We start from the raw sequence: 19,468 nt of genomic DNA on the forward strand, positions 1-19,468 counted from the left end.
AACATCCCGTCCCCGCATCTGCGCGCTCTTTCTCAGAGACGGGAGCGCACAGTTTTAGGCACGTCAATTCACAGGTTTCCAGCTGGTACAAACTCTGTGAAATAATAGATAATAGTAACTGATAGTGCTGGCGCAGATTTCTCTCTCTAAGCACTGCTACCACTGCGCGCCTCTGGCATCGCATCGCGCCCGAGGACTGGTCTAATGAAAAAAAAAAAAACTATAATTAAAGATTTGTCTGCGAGCCACATGTGACCATCAAAAGAGCCATATATGGCTCGCGAGCCATAGGTTCCCGACCCCTGCTTTAGCCTGTCCATCAAGTCCTCCAGCAGAGTTGGCCATGCAGACCCTCCAGTGTTGAACCTCAGATGATGTTTGTCGCTGCTGCTTCAGGGTTTGGGACCCGCTGCGAGTCCGTCACTGAGAGCTCATGTGACTCCTCTGTCTTCAGGCCCGACGCTGCAGCTTCAGGCCGCCAGAGCCGAGAGCCCCCTCCCAGAGCCCCGCCTCCAGCCATCACCCGCGGAAACGCCAACGGCAGAGATGCGGTGAGTTCCCGGCTGACGGTTTGACTGATGTGAGGCTCGTCAGAGCGCCAGGTTTGTATTCTGCTGCAAACCCGTTGATGTAACGGAGCTCCTGTGGTGCTGCTGGGCAGGATGCTGATGCTGATGCTGATGCTGCCTCGGTAAGACCTGCAGCGGATTTTAGAGTAGGGACAAAAACTCCCCTTTAGCTGGATAAAACGATCTTTTCAGAGGTCGTACATCAGAAAGTTTTGTGCTTCCCTAGCTCTGAATGTTCACGCTTCCTGGCTTTACCACCCTGGTTTCTGTAGTTGTGGTGAGCAGTAGTGCATCATCAAAGGGAAGGAAAGCAGTGCCGGATTTTCAGAGAGTATTTTAAAAAACAGTCCCCCAAAATGATGAGAGAAGGAATCTGCAAATGAAGGAGAAAGGTCAAGAAGCAAAAATCCAAGATTTAATTTTAAAAAGTCAAAATCATCTCTAGAAAATAGGAAACTGAACAAACATCTGCTCAGGTGAAAAACATCACCGAAACCAACTAAACCAACAGAAAACGCGTTAGAAACTACTGATGAACACAAACAAGTACATAGAAAACTAGAAGGAGCTGCATTTCCAGAAGAACATGCAGGGTTGATGCTGGTGCTGAATGAAAATGAAACTTAAAGGTAATAATTAGCAAACAGAAAATAAATTAATACAGAAAGGATCAAAGTTGACCATAAATAAAGTGAAAAAAACAAAAAAAATGTTTTTGTGAAAATGCCAGAGGAAAAATTCCTCCCTTAAAAATCCTGGAATATCTTGAAAAGTTCAAGGATTTTAAGGAGCAAAAGTCACAGCTGGAAAAAGCTGAAAGAGGTAAACATTTGAACAGTTGGATGGTTGAAATAGATGAAACATTGGAGAAGGAGTTAAGCAGCAAAATATGACAGAAGATACTAAAATAAAGAAAGAATACTGAATACTTTATAGCATTCAACCCATCAAAATCCTTTATGGAAACGACCAAACAGCTTTGTCCGGCTCCTCCCTTTCCCTCCAAAAAAGAAACATTAGACGACGGAGCCGCGTCCTGATCCTGGATCTCTGAGAAGAGTCCATTCCAGAAACAGAACCCGGTAGCAGAACCCTCCTGGGATTATTCATAACGTCACGTTGAGCCCTGAAGAAACAGAACCAACGCTTTTCAAGGCACTCTGCAAATGGAGACGAATGCACAGGAAATGCACGGCACGCACACGCCAGCATACAGTCTGCTGCACGCTGGCATGTGCAGGGCAACACGCTTCCATTCACTAAGACTTTACTGCCCGGAAAGCATCACTGCTGGCAGCGCTTTGATTCTGAAAGATCTGCTGAAGCACAGAGTGCAGCACCATGCATCCCATAATTCCCTCCCCACCCTTAGTAGGACATCCTGCTTCTATGAGAGCCTAATCCTTTGTGAATGAACGTACGTTTGTGTTTAAACTGTTTTCCTCTTTCTGTTCAGCATCACGCTCAGCTGCTGCCCCCAAAGGAGGTAAAGTACTGCCGCACTCACAGGACGCAGAAACGTGCTACATAGACCCGCCCCAAACACTTAGAATGTTATCAAATTAAAACTGTCACAGAATCTAGATTCTCACTGTTGAAGTGATGAAGTATTTATTTATGTTGACATAACTTCAGGTTCCCGTCTGTTAAACCCACAAAAACAGGATTTCAGACCAAACTGTGGAGAAATCCTCTCTGATTTGATAGACGTCAAATCAATCAGACTAAAGTGTTTTCAGATTGATCTGTCCGTCTTCAACACTTCAGGAATTCTGAAGTCCTCCAGAACATTCTGCCGGACCGTTGCAGTGATTCTGGACTGAACACAGCAGAGTTTACCAACACCAGCTGGACATTTCAGTCCAGATCCTGACTGACTGTGGAGATTTCACTCTGGACCTCCAGCAGCTCGGGTTCTGCTCCCCACCAGTCTTCCTCCAAACCCTTGATCTGCTCGGACACGGCCAGCCTCCTTAGCGAGGAACGTTAGGGGCTTCCCCAGATGGTGGAGGGGGTCAGTGAGGGTCTCCTGGATAGTCGTCACATCTGAAGTTTTCCATTTTATCCACTTTTGTGGGTTTTATGGGCCTGGATCCGTGCAATACGGGAACAAATGACACAAGTCAAGCAGCTTTGTTCATTTTGAGGTGAATAGTAAAATGTTTTTAAAATGTTTTTAAACCGACCCCCCCACCCCCTTTCAGGCTGCAGAACTTCCTTTTGCTCTAATAACAGCAGCCTGGTGGTGAATAATGGAACCAACTCTGCCTGTTGTCTCCTTTTTCTGCGCTTGTTGATGTTGTCTGCATGGAGTTTTTTTCTGTGTGTAGACTTTTCCATCAGGAAAACCTGTTTTTCTGAAGTTTAAATTCAGATTTTTACATTTCTGTTCACGTCAGGAAGGCTTCGATTCACATGAGGGAAAAGAGTCTGAATTAAAGCCGCTTGAACAGCTTTTTGTTTGTGCAGGTGGCGGAGCCCAACAGGACGACCCCGCCCCACCCCGCACGACCTACGCCCCACCCCGTACGACCTTCGGGCCCTCCCCTGTAAGCTCATGCGCTCCGGATCAGGTCATGCATGTGGCGTCTCATAAACAACGCCACTCAGCTGCTGTTTCCCCTTTTCCAGAAAACCCAAACCGTCTGCTGCATCGCAACCTCTGGTGCCTCAAAGACCCGCCCCCGCTCCACCTGTCTAACCAATCAGGAGACTCCTAACGACACCTGGATGGCACCACTGTCCCTGTTCCTCTTCGTCTCTGCCCTTTAATTTAACGTCCTCACAGCTGACGGGTAAAGGATGTGTGTCCCTGAGGGGGACCGCAGCAGAACCTGCAGCTCCACCGGACCGGACCGGACCGTGAGGACAAGCAGCATCACAGCCGGTCTGACCCGGAGACTCTGCTGCTTCTTCTTCCTGAGCGGACTCTGGAGCTGCGTTCCATCAGGACCCCTGCCTGCAGGTCTCACTGAACAGGTCCAAACCCTGCCGATCACCTGCTTCTAAACCAGCCAATCAGATCGCAGAAGACTGGGGGAAACCGTTCAGCCACTCAGAAAGGCTTTGTTAACAGGTACGCATCAGGCTGTAGTTGGTGAGCTGGACAGGTAATGATATTTTTCTGACGTTGGAGGGCGACGCCCAAAACACGGGGAGTTTAAAAAACAACAAAAATCAGGAGTCTGTTTTTATGATTTAAAAATAAATCAGATTATTCTCAGATAATTCAAAGTAGCTTCTTAAAAAAGCCTAGAATTCCACTTTTGTTTGTCCACATGTAAACTCTTTGCTCTTAAAGATCCTGAATCTCCTGTTTTACTGTCAAAGGTTAAGGACGACCCAGACGTCTGAACCCTCAGCAACCATCCTCTGCTTTCCTTAAGTTAGGCTAAAGTTACTTTAAATGTTGTGTCCTCGTGCCGCCGTCGAGGTGATGTGAAAACGGCTTCCACCTCTTCGTCTTTGCTGAGGGACCTGCTGACCAAACTCGCTTTCTTCTCGTTTACGTCCACATTTAGCTGCAACCTGTCAGAAATAAAGAGAAGCAGCAGCTGAGGATCACAGCCTCCTGATTCATAAACCTTTGTTTGGTTGTTTGCTAAACTCCCTCCATACGGGGCACAAATTGAACCTCCAGTGGCGTTGGAAAGAAAAGGATCGACTCAGCTCTTTGATTCGCTGGTTAGCAGGTTTGGGGGCGGGGCTTGCACCTGTTTTTCCCCCTTCCACTTATTTTCTGATTTTTTTTTTATTGAAAGCATTGCTGCTCAGTGCTGTCATAGGAATGTACACTCCCCAACCCCCCCATCTCCTGTTGGAGGGTGCGCTTGCTTCGCCCCACCTGGCCCTCCCAGCTCCTTCCTCCCAGAATTGTAACCAGAGTTTATGCAATGGTGTCTCAGACGTAGAGTCACCACAAACGAGGTCTGTCTTAACGCTTCAGCACTGTTACGTCCGGAGGCTCAGACCCGCCTCCAGCCAGGGATTCTTGGTCCAGCGGCCGCCCGCTGCACCACGATGGCTGATTCTGGATCTGCACTGACTTCTGTGTGAAGGACGCGTGGCTCTCCCTCCTCGCCGGCTAAACCAGCCACAGCTGATCCGAGAACGTCCGAACCGAGGACGTGTGTGGGAACGCAGCTCGGCGTGGGCCGGCTTCACCATGACGCTCCGTTCACCATCCAGACTCGTGCGTTCACATCCCAACGGAAACAGATGTTCTAAACCAAATGAAATAATAACTGAACTGTTTTCCAGACCTAAAATGTTTTCTGATTAATATATATTCATCAACTGTCTTGTTTCTTCCTCAGTTTAAAATTGAAGATATGGTGAAAATTTCACCGAATATCTGCTGATATTTAAGCACGAAAGCATTTATTTAAAGATTTAAAACTTCTCTTATCGGCCCAGATGTGAATTCTCAACCAAACGAACGTTTTTGGTGAAGTGGCAAAGGAAACATAACCGTGCAGGTAAAGTTCCATCTTCGCTCCTAAAAAGAAGAAACTAAAGGAAGAAACATATCTTATGATGAGAAAAATCAAATAGAAATGTTTGTGTAAAATTCTAAAGTCATCTTTTTAGACCAACTTCAAATTTGTGATTTTAAAACTCAATGTTAAATGTAAACAATAAGTGTTGAGTTACAGACTGTACACTGTCAAATGATTTAATGATTAAAAACGGCACAGATCTTCTATATTTTAGTCTTTTTTGTTGTTGTTTTTAGGCAAACTTGAAGCACTAAAGGAAAACGAGTCCACACTTTGGACATGCTTCTGTAAACTCAGTCTAGCAAAAACAGGTCTGTTCAAGTGGACGACAACAACAGTCTGTAGAAATCAGGACGTTTACATTTTTACCCAAATTACCAAGAATTTCATTTTTGAAGACTAGAAATAAATGAAAAAAACATGAAATCTGGCTTCATATCAAATGTTTTTCTCTATTTAATGCTCATTGTAAATTTCTACATTTAAACCAGGAAAAGAACTTGAGCAGTTGTCTTATTCAGAAGTGCAGAACGATGGTTTTGAAGGAACAAACCTGTTTGTTTTATTTACAGTCAACATTTTAGAAATGAGCCAGAATGTGTCACAGAAGGGTTGACAACGTATCATGACAGAATTTAGCCAATCACAATCAAGGAATCCTACACACCTTTTTGTGATGACGGCGACCTGTGAGCCAGACTTTGGACAAGCCTGGTCTATAGTGTACTTGCTATACTTGTACTCAAGTATACTTTAAGTGACGTACTTTTTGCAAAGGATATCTCTGTCAAATCTGCAGAAACACCTGAGCAAAAATTAACAGAGAACATTAAAAAAAAAAAAAAAAAAGCTAAAAAGGACGATTGATGCATCCGAACAAACGTGGACAATCTGCTGATATGAGTCTGAAAATGGAGATTTGTGTCAAAATAAAGGCGCATGAAATAAGATGTCCACGTTGGTCTTCATGTTGAGAGATTTTATCCAAGAGGAAATCATCCCAACCTGACAGGGATGTACACTTGAAGCATCCATCAAAACCATTTAATGATAGAGCTGAAACCAGAACCAGCTGGTGTCGGGTTTGCAGGTTTGGTACCGACTCCAGCTTTCCTTTGAGGAGACACCTGTGTGGTCACTGGGGTTCCGTCCTCTATTCTCATCTACTTCTCCTCTCCTGGATCAATATTCATCATTGAGTTCTCCGTGCCTCTGTTTGGTGCAGTACGATTCATGGACCGTCCCTCTTTCCCTCTTTCCCCTCCATGGGAGTAGGAGTTCTTCCAGATTCCAGTTGGCTTGTCCGTGCTCCTGTACCTGGCTGTGGTCCTTACCTCTGGCTCGTCCGTGCTGCTGTACCTGACCGTGTACCTCGTCTCTGCCCTGCCTCTGCTCCTACACTTGGTTGTGGACCCCCCCTCTGGCTCGTCTGGCGCCCCCAGCCGTCCCCCCAACTCCATCTGGATGAAGTCCATCTGCTGGACTATTTAAACATGTAGTTGTAGAGCTAGATAAGATAATTCTTGTCTGAGAGTTGTGGTACATGGCCTGTCCGTCCTGGGGGAGGATCCCTCCGTCATGTGGACACCCCAGAGGTTTCTTCTATTTTTCTGGAATCTTGGTTTTTTTAGGAGTTTTTCCTTACAGAGAAGGGGGGTCTAAGGATTGAATTCTATGACTTCCTGATCCTTTTGATTTCAGATTTACTTTGTAATTATCGGTACGAAGCCCATTGAGACGACTGTTGTTGTGATTTTGGGCCACACAACTAAATTGAATTGAGTTGCTCAGGTGATCCATGTTGAACTCCCTACACTCACACAGCCTGCTCTCCGTAAGTGAAGCTGGGTCACCTGAAGGCAAACAACCACTCTATGAATGAGAAAGGTCACATCTCCATGGCAACACTCCTCATGGCTGTTGCGTTAGGACAGTTTTGGATCTTCTTTACTTTGTGTGTCCGTGATAAAGCAGAGAACGGTCGATGTGAACTCTTTATGAACATTTACAACATTATTTTGATCTCTGGCCTTCTAGAGCTTCAGCAAAGCGAGGCCACCGGCATGAAGACTGTTTCGGGTTACCGTGGCAACAACACAGCCCCCAACAGATTGCTGTTTGCTATGAAGACTAAAGAGGAGAGAAATCGTGGGTGTTATGCAACAGAAAATTATTTAAAAAAAATCTTTAAACCAGTCGTGATTGTTCTGGTGTGGAGTAAAAATGAAGCTGTGTGGAATCGTAAAATCACTCCTCAGTGTCGGGTTCTTGGATCATATTCAACATTTGAACACACTGAGGGGCAAAAAAGGGTTTTTCTGTCACAGATCTACATGTTGTTCCACTTACAGCGGGGGGAAAAGTATTCAGTCAGCCACCAATTGTGCAAGTTCTCCCACCTAAAAAGATGAGAGAGGCCTGTAAGTTTTATCATAGGTAAACCTCAACTATGAGAGACAAAATAAGAACAAAAAATCAAGAAAATCACATTGTCTTGATTTTCAATAATTTATTTGTAAATTATGTTGGGAAAAAAAGTATTTGGTCAATGGCAAACAAGCTAGATTTCTGTTTCTCCCAGACTTGTTACTTCTTCTGTAAGAATATCATCTGTCCTCCACTGGTTACCTGTAATAATGACACCTGTTTGAACTGGTTACCTATATAAAGACACCTGTCCACAACCTCAAACACTTACACTCCAAACCTCACTATGGCCTAGCCCTAGACCAAAGAGCTGTCTAAGTCCACCAGAAACCAACAGATTTAGAAACAATATTTGGGGCTGCGCAGTTGATCTTTTATTTATTTATTGATTTAGTGGTGGTGCTCAAAGTTCTATTTTCCTATTTTTATACAGTGACAAAAAAACACGGTGTTTTATGAAGTAGTTGCTGGTGATAAATTATTTGATTTGGCATTTAATACTTTAGTAATATCTGGGAAATTAGGAAAGCAGATTCTTAAAAATCAAACCGTTATTTAATACATTTTACAAGGAGATATATTCATATTTTAAATCACTAGAGTTTATGAAAAACATAAATGCAAGAAAACTGTCCACTTTCATTGAAGATAACATATGGTAATCCCTGTTCTTATATTACATTATATTATATTATATTATATTATATTATATTATATTATATTATATTATATTATGTTATGCCCTTTGTGTTAGACAACAATTCTATGTTTTTGTTTTATTGTTTCATCTTTATGTCCTGCTGTTCTATTTATGTGAATGTGATCTTTGGAAGTTCTAATAAAAAAATAAAAATACACTATTTAGACCTGTGAGCAATCTGACCAATCAGGGAGCCCCACCCCGGCGTCGTACGTCATGACGTCAGCACTGGCCTCTTCCACGCTCTGCGCCCTAAACCCGTCATCATTTTTACCGGGAGAGGCGAAGGGCATCCGGGATACCGGCCGAGAGAAGAGCCGCTGAGACACTCCTTGAGGTCAGCAGTCCCGCTTTTATGACCTTTAATGAACTTGAGTTTGTGACAGTTAAAGTTCGAACCCGTTTACGCCCAAAATGAGATTTTAGCTGCAGTTTGGCGACATTTGTTCATCATCATGTCGCTCTGACTCAGAGATTGATACACTGCCTGTGTTAGCATGCTAGCTGGTTGCAGACTAACAGCCGAGGTAAACTGCTCATATGAGAGCCTAGTCACTAGCAAAAGTAGGCCTAATGTGTTAATGGTTGTTATCTGTTTGTTGTTTACAAAGACTAGTATCTATTAGTTTGATGACTTGTTAATTAGCGTCTTCGGCTAGCCAAACGTGCCAGTACATGAAGCAGTTCCACTTAGCTAGCCGGCTAATGACACAACCTCTCTGTTTAACCGTCTGCCTCCTCGGCGTCATGTAGAAGCGGATGAACGCTAACGGTGCGCCCAGAGAGGAAAGCCATTCACTGTGGTCGGTGTTTTGGCTAAACAGTTTTCTGTAACTCATGACTCGCGAAAGGACAAAGTGATTGACGGAGAATGTAGCCAATAGCGACACTTGAAATCGGGTTTCTGGGCGGGGCGTGTCACAAGTAGCCAATCAGTGGGGCCGGTGGCCGGGCACCAGTCGGGGTGAAGGGAATGAGAGTCGATACAGCAGGGCAAGGGCTGAAGCTCAAACAAGGTCAAAAAATAGGCCGAAACTTTGGGAACAAGCGGAGCGGAGGTTCGACCCGGACGAGCGCGCTGGGTCCAGCCGGACACTCCCCCCGGTGCAGAGCCCGACCCGCGAACCGTCCTGGACGTCTGCAGATCAGCTGCTCACCTCTCACCGTGACGTCTGTCTGGGAGGTTTGCAGGAGCGGGAAGGAAGTTCAACTGTCAGCTCACACCAAGAGGGTTCCTGGTTCGAGTCCCGCCTTAGTTCTTTCTCTTTAGGGCTTGCAAGTTCTCCCTGGGTTTTACCCTGCAATCCAAACACACATTCACACTTTAGGAAGCCAAAATTTGGAATAAATTCCTAGTTTTTTCTCTGGGGGTTCGCAGTATTTTGGAGTTGAAAGGCTCCATCAGCCTTCCTGATCCTACTTTAGATAAAGTGATCCGAGATTATTGATGAATAGGTTTTTTTTTAGTTTTAAAATGTACACAATAATATGTGATTTGGGTTTGTCAAGTGTTTGATTTCTAGCATGTTTGGAAAAAGTTAAGAAATGCAACAGAGTTTTAAAGGACCTATGTCATACAAAATCCACTTTTTTAGGCTTTTAAGTGTATTGTAATGTTAATGTTGCACAAAGAGTCTTTGGCAACATTAACATTAACAGAGTCTTTGCTGTCAGCCCCGCCCCCAGGCTATCACACGCCCACTTTCTCTGTGGAGCTAGTGGTGATTGGCTAGATGCTTTCATTTGATCTGCACATCCATCTTTCCAACTGTTCAAATGTTTGTTTCGTGGGCGAAACGCAGACGTGCTGCAGAGGCCGGCTCTAGGTTGATGTCATGAAACGGGCGCCACCCACAAGGAGAGAAAGGCGGAGCCTCAGAAATCGAGTCGTCTTACTTCTGTGGAGGAAAATGAGGTCCAAAAATAAGTCATCTTTCATAAAAAAAATAGTTCTTTACTGTGCCAAAGGTAATATATTATCATGAATGGATTTACTCTGACAGGCTTAAGGAAAGCATGATTGACCCTTAAATTCTTGTTTTTGACATCACTCAGTAAAGGTTTACTAAAGTGCAGCACAAACATCTTCCGTCAAAGCCACTTGATTGATTTAAACGGCACAAAGAGCTTAAGAGAACACAGAGTTCTGACTGGATAATCTGTGCTCAGATGTCAGCCTTGGCTCATGGGTGCAGTCAGTGAGGAAACTCCAACCAAGCTAAGGCGAAGGGAGTGACCGGCCTTGGATAGTCGATGTCAACACAGTCTGCTTTACTTCTGTTTCCTCTCATTTGTGGCAATTTTTAAAGCCAGATTTTTAAAGCCGCTTATGGCTGTTAAGGGTTGAACTGTTGAACTGTAATGTGATCTTTGAAGGTTGATCAATCAGTTGCAAGATTGGGTTAAGGCAACAACCTGCAACCTTTTTTAATGCTAAGACTCATTTGGTCAAGATTCTTACTGACCAGAACCCAGCAAGAGCCACAAAGTCACTAGGGTTGGGCGATGTCCCCTAAATTGGCCGTTTACGATGTTTGCTGTCAACCATCGGGATGGACGATGATATCGTGGGGGGGGGGGACTATTTTTAAATTTTTCGTTCTTATATAATTGTTATTCGTTATTTTACTTTATTAATTTATTTATTATATTTAGTATAAACTGAGGGAAGTGACTTTAACAAAAAAAGTAACAAACAAAATAGAAAAGAAGTAGTCCGCTCCCGCCCTTAACTAGTGAAGTGGACCGGCGGAGCGCTGACTTACAGCTTTGTGTTTGATGGGAAGGGGGGGGGGGTGCTTTGTTACATGAGCGGTATGTGTGGGAGATTTAAGACTGTGATCCGTCCCGCAGCTCTAGGGGTACGGGCAACCGAACTCAGAACCGGGTCTAAAAGTGTGTGTCTGAGCACAGCTCGGATCCCCAGCACTCACAGCGGCGGTGTGAGGCAGAAATGTCGCTCAGTCCTTAGAAACCGTTCAAAAACATCACGTGAATTTGTGTTTCCAGTCGCGTCCCGACAAAATAAAGGCTGATGTTATTACCACATGTTTACATGCAGCCAAGATGCAGATTGCAGCGCCACCCAAAGCTAATGTTGTTAGCCGTGTTAGCATACTGCTAATCCTGGCTTCTTTCCGGCTCCGTTCAGAAAAAGCACTGACCACACGGATTAAAATTCAAATGATGAGCGAACAGGTGTTTCATAATAACCGTAACATTATTAAAAGCACGTTTAGAAGATCGTCTCGTATATTACCGAGCTGACATGTCAATGTATATAATATAGCCGCTCGGCGCTGTTTAACATTGTTTTGTATTGAATTGTTACATTCAATAAAGTTTGAAAAAAAAAGCCGCTCAGCGGAAGTTATATCCACTTCCAGTTTTTCAAACCCTACTGCGCATGTGCGAATGATTTATTCCGACCAAAAGTGTGACCTTAGTGAACGTTTGTTATATTCTGAAAATGTTTTTCTGGGCCCATCTACACGGTTGGATTCTAATCCGACCATTGATCCCATCAACATATTTTGCACATGTAACCGCGGCTTATGGTGTCGACTCGCAACGTGGCGGGGGCGTGGCATCACGATGGTGTCTCTCCATCGGGATGTCAGTCACCCATCACGATGGACGATGGTATCGTCCATCGGCACAACCCTAAAAGTCACGCTCAGAAAAATGCACTTTATTTAGGGTTTTGTTACCATCAAGACAATTTTATCGCTTTTACTTTTGAAAAAAGTGAAAGACTGAATTTACTTGAATAAAAAAATGCAATAAAGTCAAGTCAAACATGGCATTTTCCATCATCATGACTTTGGTGGTCCGGCATCCTTTTTCTCCTTTCACTATTGAATATGAACATGACACTATTGGTGTAGAAATTAGTTTTTTATAAAATATATGTGCTTTAAGATTAGGCCTGCACAATATACCGCAAATTTATCGTTATCGAGACATCAAGCTGTGCAATATGCATACCGCAAAAGACGGCGAAAATCGCAATAAATGTTTACCTTAAATGTGCTAAAACAAACTCACGGCAGCTTGAAGTATTTAATGAATCAAATAAATCCATTTATGCATTTAACCAATCGGAAGGACCCGTCAACGTTGTTGATCAATCAGATGAGCCCTTTTATGTTTGATGTTTGCCTCCTACGTCGACAAGGGTCATTTGGAGTATAATTTTTAAACTGTTGCAGTGAAATGGAAATTATGTTTTTGGTTGTTTTGCCATTTGTTTACATACTGCAAATTAAATCGTTATCGCAATATTAATCACTAATATCGCATATCGCGAGTTTTCCTCATATTGTGCAGCCCTATTTAAGATTATTCTAATTATTAACCACTTTTACCGTTATTCAAGCTTGACATTTTGAAATCCTAAAGATGAATGAAAAGGCTTAACCATCTTAAATAAACACCTTCATAGCTGCTAAAAGGTTTGGTGGATGTCAAAGTTAGCAGTGCAGATTTATCCCCGTCTCCTCTGAACTAGTCGCTCTCTCTTTCAGTGGACACTGGACGTTTGATCAGGACCCTCCTGCTCTGGGACGGACCTGGGTGGAGTTTATTTCTTTGTGATTGTTCGGGACATCCGGCCCATCGGACTGACTGGCACCGCCGTGTGCGTGATTCTTTAAGGACTGCTCATGCATCGTTTAAGGACTTGTGCGGCGCGGTTGCGCCCACTCACCGCCTCACAGGCGGCACAGACTGTCGGCCAGCAGCGCCCAATCACAGTCGCCTCCACAGGCAACACAAGGACGTTTCAGCCAATCAGGTGCTACTCTGCACCTGTGGCCTCGGAGCCGTTTCTTAATGGGACGAGCTCCAACTATGTGGAGGAGATGTACTACGCCTGGCTGGAGGATCCCAAGAGTGTTCACAAGGTAAGGAAGTGTGGAGAGGAAGTGCAGGTGTGAATTTCCACGACTGGGTTTGTGCAGTAAAATATGAAAAGATAAAAACACAGCTGATAAAGGAATCCTAAAGTTAGGACTTCAACCTGAAGTCTGAAGTCAAAGGACCTAACCATAAAGGTGCCTTGCTCACGAAATCAAACCATCACCACCCTGGGCAGAAGATCAGCAGGAAAAATGTTGGTGTTTTTTTTAATCTTCATAAATGTTGTCACTGTTTTTCTCAGTGACAGGTCTACACACGGTTCTCCTTTCTCTGTAGATGTTTAGGAAAAGCCTGAACATTGAGAAAATTTAGCCTTCCAGGATGAAATCCTCTGAAGGTGATCGGTAAGCTTCTGTTGGACTAAAACCTTTGTCAACACCACAAATAAACGTTATATCACACAAAATAACAGAATTGTTTAGTGATAGCTAAAACGACTGCGTTCGGTCAGATTTGTGTTGCTAGGATTGTGGCTGCTTGTCATTTCTGATCAATCAAAACCTTCTCTGATTGCTTTCTGCTTTGCACTTTAAATCTGAGGGTGTCAATCAACCAACATCTTACTTTCCTGTTGTCCCGATGAATAAAAGTGACGTTTCGTGGGAGCTTGTGAAATCCCATGAACGGTCAAGGCGGGGCTGCTGACGGCGTTTCAGTGTCCTGAGAGGTTAAGGGCAGCAGGCTAATATTAGCCTTAGTCACATGACCCGCTGAAGAGGGAACGAAGGCCACTGGGCTCTCCTGCAACCAGAACCAGATGACGGGCCAAGTTAGGATTACATTCTACAGGATTAAAGTTGTAAACGAGGAATTAAGTTTCTTTCTTAAAACAAAAGTAAAGTTTTTACAGAACTGCATCAAAGCAGAGCTCAGTACATAATGCCTTCACATGATCCGTCCGTTGTGAGGGAAACAGGATCTTCTAGACATGATGCGACGCTCTGCCACCAAAGCTATTTATAGGGGGGGTCACTGGGAGAATCTACAGGTTTTATATCAATTGTCTAAGATCTGAGAAGCGACTGATCTGTTTAAAAAGGCTTTTTATAGCATGGATTATGAAACAGAAATGGATTCATCTGCTTGTTGCTGATGCGGTATTCTGCTATCCTTATGTAATGCATGAGACGGCTGCACCTATGAGCGTCACGGTTGGTTTGGTTTGGTTTGGCATCCTTCAGCCACACGTGTAACTGACATCTGTCTAAATAAAATACAGAGCAAAGAATGGATTCACTAAAGATATCAGGAAAATAATATTTCCCCCAATAATGAACAAATTTGAAAATGTAAACCAATAATTGGATAAAAAGAAGCCAATCTTTAATAAAAATCAATCATAAAGTCACAAGATAAGTAGCAGCACACTGGTATAAAAATCACAGCCTCCGCTGATGGATGATGGGAAGTGCGTGTAGGCTTACTGCCTGCCAACAGTCCCGCCCACAACTCAGGTGAATTTCTGATGAACTCCTGTTGCTCTGCAATAAATATGTTCTAGAAAATGACAGAGCATAATCATGATTAAAGTCTACTGGAAACACTTAAAAATAGATTTAAAGTTTAAAGACTGATTAGTCTTCAGTTATTATATTTTGCAGTTGGTTTCTCCCCTTTACATTTTTTTAAAATTCTTTTCTGACCATCTTTACTTGTGAGTGTGTAGAAATGTTTGTGCAGTACACCTCCAGCTTTACTGTCCTGTCATGTGTGAGTCACAGAAATAAACTCCATGTCTGCATTTCTGAAAAACAAAGAGGGAAAACAGTTTGCTTTTGTAAACGAGCATGACAACAAAGCAGCCCAAACGGGTGTGATGCCGGTCAAAGAGCAGAAGCTGCCGCTTCAGCGGCTTCCAGTTTCATGTGGACTCGTGAGCCGAGTGGAAAGACTCCACCTCTGCTCTCATTATCACAGAAAATCACGCAGCACGGTTACGTAAGCACAGGATCTGTCAGATTCCTCAGAGCAGCTGATCACGGGTCCGATCGACCCGTTGGGTAACGTGGCTCAGGTGTGATGGCAGCAGACCTGAAAAGCAGGAGTTCGTTCACACACAGCACGCTCAGCTGCTGTCAGATGTGTGAACGGCGGCGTTCCTGCTGTGAGGTGTGTGCAGGTCACCACGGTGTCTCACTGCACGTCGCTGTGGTTTCATAACCAGGTGTGACCTTGTGTTTGTCAGATTAGCACAGTAGCTGAAATCTGTGCCGTGAGGCAGTGCTCTGCATGAAGGAATCTGTCTGCAGCTGCTTTGCACTTTCACTCTGTTTCCATGAAGTTTTCTGGTTTCAGTGGATACATCTGGTTGTGCAGATCTGTTGACACCTCTGATGTCTTGTATTCTAATCTTTATTATTATTCCTCTGCTTCTTGCCCTAAAAGGCTTAAGTGCTTCAGTTCAGACCCTAAAAACATGGATGACATTCCAACAGTGCACTCGACATCCCATAAAGCTTTAGTTACTGTGACAGCAGCTGTGCATCCCTCAGATTGTTGTCATATCAGCTATTATGTCTCGTGTAAAAATCCCAGTTTTTCTGCTCCAACAGTCTGTTTTCTTCTCGTTGTCCAGTCATGGGATGTGTTTTTCCGAAACGCCAATGCCGGCGCCCCTCCCGGTGCGGCCTACCAGTCCCCTCTGAGTCTGTCTGGGCTCGCCGTTCCACAGCTCTCCTCGCTGGTTGGAGCTCAGCCCAACGTGGAGAAGCTGGTGGAGGACCACCTGGCGGTGCAGTCGCTCATCAGAGCGTACCAGGTACGACCACGCACGGGACTTCTGACGTGAAGGGGTCTGCTTCTGCTATCTCACGGTGTTGGTTTCATCCTTTCATCCAGTTTGACTACAACTATCAGGCAAAGACAACTAAAGATGATGGACACAAACAAAGTGAGACTTGGTCCTGATCGAAAATATCTACAGCGGCAGATTTCTGTCAGAACATTGTTCCAAACACTAGTTGTGGGTTTGTTTTTGTTTGCACTGGAACAACACAAACGGAAAAATCCAACATGACGAATTCAAACAGAAATAAAAAAACAGGCGAGACAAAATTACATGTCAAAATAGCAAGAAATGGCTTTTCAAGCCTCCTTTACCTTATGTTCAGACACACCTGTGGAAGGTAACAACTGGGGGCGTTGTAGTAACCACACCTGAAACCAGTTATAAAGGGAAGATGGAGGATGTGCGTCGTCTCACCGAGCACGGAGAAAAAGTGTACAGTCTCTGTTGAAAACATGACGTAGCTCTGGGGCTCACCTCCCTGTAGATGTGGTGTGGATAGAGCAGCGAAACCGAAAAATGGAGGATCTGCAGCGGTTTGCAAAACACCAGCTGACCTGAAGAAACGGCTTCATGGTTACAGGAAGCAACTGCTTTCACTTATGGAGGGTGCACTTAAATGGGTATAACCAGTAGATTATTATTACACCTTTGATTTCTGTGTGAGTTTCTGTCAAGTTAGACTTTTCCTTTGGATTTTTGTTCCAGTTTAAACAAAAACAAACTTGTGGGAACCAAAAGATCCTGACATAAATGTGAGAGCGCTGAGTAGTTTAGCTGTGAATATTGGATCAAAGATTATGTCCTCATGATCTGTAAAAAACCAAAAACATCTGAGTTTATTGTTTTTATAAATGCATCATCAAATTCTGTTAATGTGCCTTCAATAATGAACATTTTTATAGAATAAAATGGAGCCTTATTCCACCTGGAAACATTTTCCTAGAACATGCACAAAGGTCAATACAGTGGTCCCTCATTAATTGTGGGAGTTACATTTTAATAGATGGAATGAAGTAGGATTATAAACTCACCGCCCACTTTATTAGGTACGCCTGTCCAAATGCTGGTTAACACAAATTTTGAAACAGCCAATTGTTTGGTAGCAACTCAGTGCATGTAGTCATGCGGACATGGTCCAGACGATCTGCTGCAGTTTAAACCAGCATCAGAATGATGAAGAAAGGTGACTGAAGTGACTTTGAACACGGTTGTTGGTTCCAGGCGGGCTGCTCTGAGGATTTCAGAAACTGCTGATCTACTGGGATTTTCACCCACAACCATCTCTAGGGTTTACAGAGAATGGTCCAAAAAGAGAAAATATCCAGAGAGCAGCAGTTCTGTGGTCAGAAATGTCTTGTTGATGTCGGAGAAGAATGACCAGACTGGTTCCAGCTGATAGAAAGAGAACAGGAACTCAAAGAGCCACTGGTTCCAACCGAGGTCTGCAGAAGAGCATCTCTGAAAGAACAACACGTCCAACCTGGAGGCAGATGGACCACAGCAGCAGAAGACCACACCGGGTACCACTGCTGTCAGCTAAGAACAGGAACCTGAGGCTACAATTCACACAGACTCACCAAAACTGGACCATAGAAGATGGAAAAACGTTGTCTGGTCTGATGAGTCTCCATTTCTGCTGCCACATTCAGATGGTAGGGTCAGAACAACATGAAATCATGGATCCAGCCTACCTTTTATCAACGGTTCAGGCTGGTGGAGGTGGTGTCATGGTGTGGGGGATATTTTCTTTGCACACTTTGGTCCTTAGTCCCAGGTGAGCATGGTTCCAACACCACAGCCTACCTGAGTATTGTAGCTGACCATGTCCGTCCCTTTCTGACCACAGTGGACCATCTTCTGATGGCTACTTCCAGCAGGATAAGGCTCCATGTCATCAAGCTGGAATCATCTCAGACTGGCTTCTAGAACATGACCATGAGTTCTCTGGACTCAAACGACCTCCACAGTCACCAGAACCCAGTAGAGAACTTTTGGGATGTGGTGGAACGGGAGACCAGCATCATGGATGTTCAGCAGACAAATCTGCAGCAACTGTGTGATGCTATCATGTCAACATGGACCAAACCCTCTGAGGAATGTTTCCAGAACCTTGTTGAATCGATGCCACCAAGGATTAGGCTGTTCTGAAGGCTAAAGGGGATCCAACCCGGTACCAGCAAGGTGTACCTATAAAGTGGCCAGAGAGTGCAGAGGCTTCTAGGCTGTAAACTCCTGACTACACACTTTATACACTTTTCTCAGACAGACATGAACATTTTCACGTTTCTTTCTTATTTAAACTCTTAAAGTTCAAACCATCATAGAGAAATTAGTCATTTGGTAGAGAATAAAAACAGGAGCAATCATGTTTGGATCAGTCGAACAGAAAACATTGGTCTTTGTCTAGATACAGTTCAGATGTGTGCCATCCGCTGGGATAACTGTGTGCTGGCTGTGCGTTCAGGTGATGGGCCATCACAATGCCCACCTGGACCCTCTGGGAATCAGCTGTGTGAACTTTGACGATGCTCCCGTCAATTCCGGCTTCCAGGACGTCGGTGAGAACGTCGGAACCGATCCAACACGAACATCATTAACGTTGCTTTTTCCACCCACCCACCCACTTGCCCTCTTCCGTCATTCCTCTCCTGTTCTCTCCTCCTTTTTTCCTCTTCTTTCGAACTAAATCCTTCTTCCTCCGTAACTCCCCTCATCTCATTTTGCTTCTCATCTGCTCGGCTCTGCTCCCTCTGCATTCCCCTCATCTCCTCCCCTTCCTCCCCCGGGTGGGCTCTCTGCTGTTGTCGCCCCCTGTAGATCCGAGGGCACCATGTGGCCCAGTTGGACCCGCTCGGCATCTTGGACGCTGATCTGGACTCGTGTGTCCCCACTGACATAATCACCTCCTCCGACAAGCTGGGTGAGGAGAAACGCACCTCCCCTTTTGTTCTGTGCTGTAGTGCCTTGCAGCGTAGTGACTCTGGTCCTCAGTTTGGCGGTTCTGGTGCTGGATTTGAACCCTCCTGTGTTTGTGCTCGTCCAGCTGAAGCTTTCCTGAACATTCCCACGTACAGCTCTAGCTTCAGCCTCTTTTCAGTCAAACTTCTGTCTGAAGGGGGATTTGAACCCGTCATGAATGCGCTTTTATTAACAATGAAGGCTTTAAAAATACTATTTAACCCTTGTGCTATCCTAGGCACTTTAACGTTGGGAGTGGGGTCATCTAGACCCACTAGACAGTGCTCTGAACCTTTTTTCTTCAATGATTTGTGATCTCCACTGGTGTCCATGGATTACATGAAATCTTTCCACCTTTATCCACCTTTGTCATGGTAGGGAGAACACCTCAATGCATGCAGGGTTAAGGTTTTTCATCTTACTCTACAGTACCTTTAGTTGTCTTAAGTATGGAAGATGAAATGATTTGGTAATAATTAACATGTCTTAATGGCTGCACAGACGTTCTTCAGTACTCCATTGATTCCAGTGGAAAGAGGACATTTTTACCGCTCTACAGCCATTACGTACATTTTCCTCATTTTCCACATTTGAAATGTTGGTCTTT

At 44.3% G+C, this 19,468-nt stretch overlaps 2 protein-coding genes across 4 annotated transcripts in view; both read left to right on the top strand.

Annotated features, from left to right (window-relative positions):
* adam9 (ADAM metallopeptidase domain 9) overlaps positions 1 to 5,928 on the top strand; it is a 29,893-nt gene extending 23,965 nt beyond the window's left edge. Inside the window, exons 22-25 of the mRNA XM_011479708.3 lie at positions 455 to 551; positions 2,026 to 2,055; positions 3,039 to 3,118; positions 3,201 to 5,928. Of these exons, the coding sequence (XP_011478010.1) occupies positions 455 to 551; positions 2,026 to 2,055; positions 3,039 to 3,118; positions 3,201 to 3,270 (277 nt within the window). The 3' untranslated portion in view covers positions 3,271 to 5,928. The remainder of the gene's footprint in view (positions 1 to 454; positions 552 to 2,025; positions 2,056 to 3,038; positions 3,119 to 3,200) is intronic.
* A 2,485-nt stretch (positions 5,929 to 8,413) lies between these two features.
* The window catches only part of LOC101171674 (2-oxoglutarate dehydrogenase, mitochondrial), a 33,727-nt gene continuing 22,672 nt past the window's right edge, over positions 8,414 to 19,468 (top strand). For 2 of the 3 annotated variants that reach the window (XM_023958849.1, XM_023958850.1), the window contains exons 1-4: positions 8,414 to 8,532; positions 12,722 to 13,099; positions 15,691 to 15,873; positions 18,721 to 18,823. In XM_023958849.1, coding sequence (XP_023814617.1) covers positions 12,860 to 13,099; positions 15,691 to 15,873; positions 18,721 to 18,823 — 526 coding nt within the window. In that variant the 5' untranslated portion in view covers positions 8,414 to 8,532; positions 12,722 to 12,859. Of the gene's footprint in view, positions 8,533 to 12,721; positions 13,100 to 15,690; positions 15,874 to 18,367; positions 18,462 to 18,720; positions 18,824 to 19,468 lie in introns of all 3 variants that reach the window. The other variant, XM_023958851.1, reaches the window with a different exon arrangement.

Source organism: Oryzias latipes, chromosome 9 (genome assembly GCF_002234675.1).
Source record: "Oryzias latipes chromosome 9, ASM223467v1".
NCBI lineage: Eukaryota > Metazoa > Chordata > Actinopteri > Beloniformes > Adrianichthyidae > Oryzias > Oryzias latipes.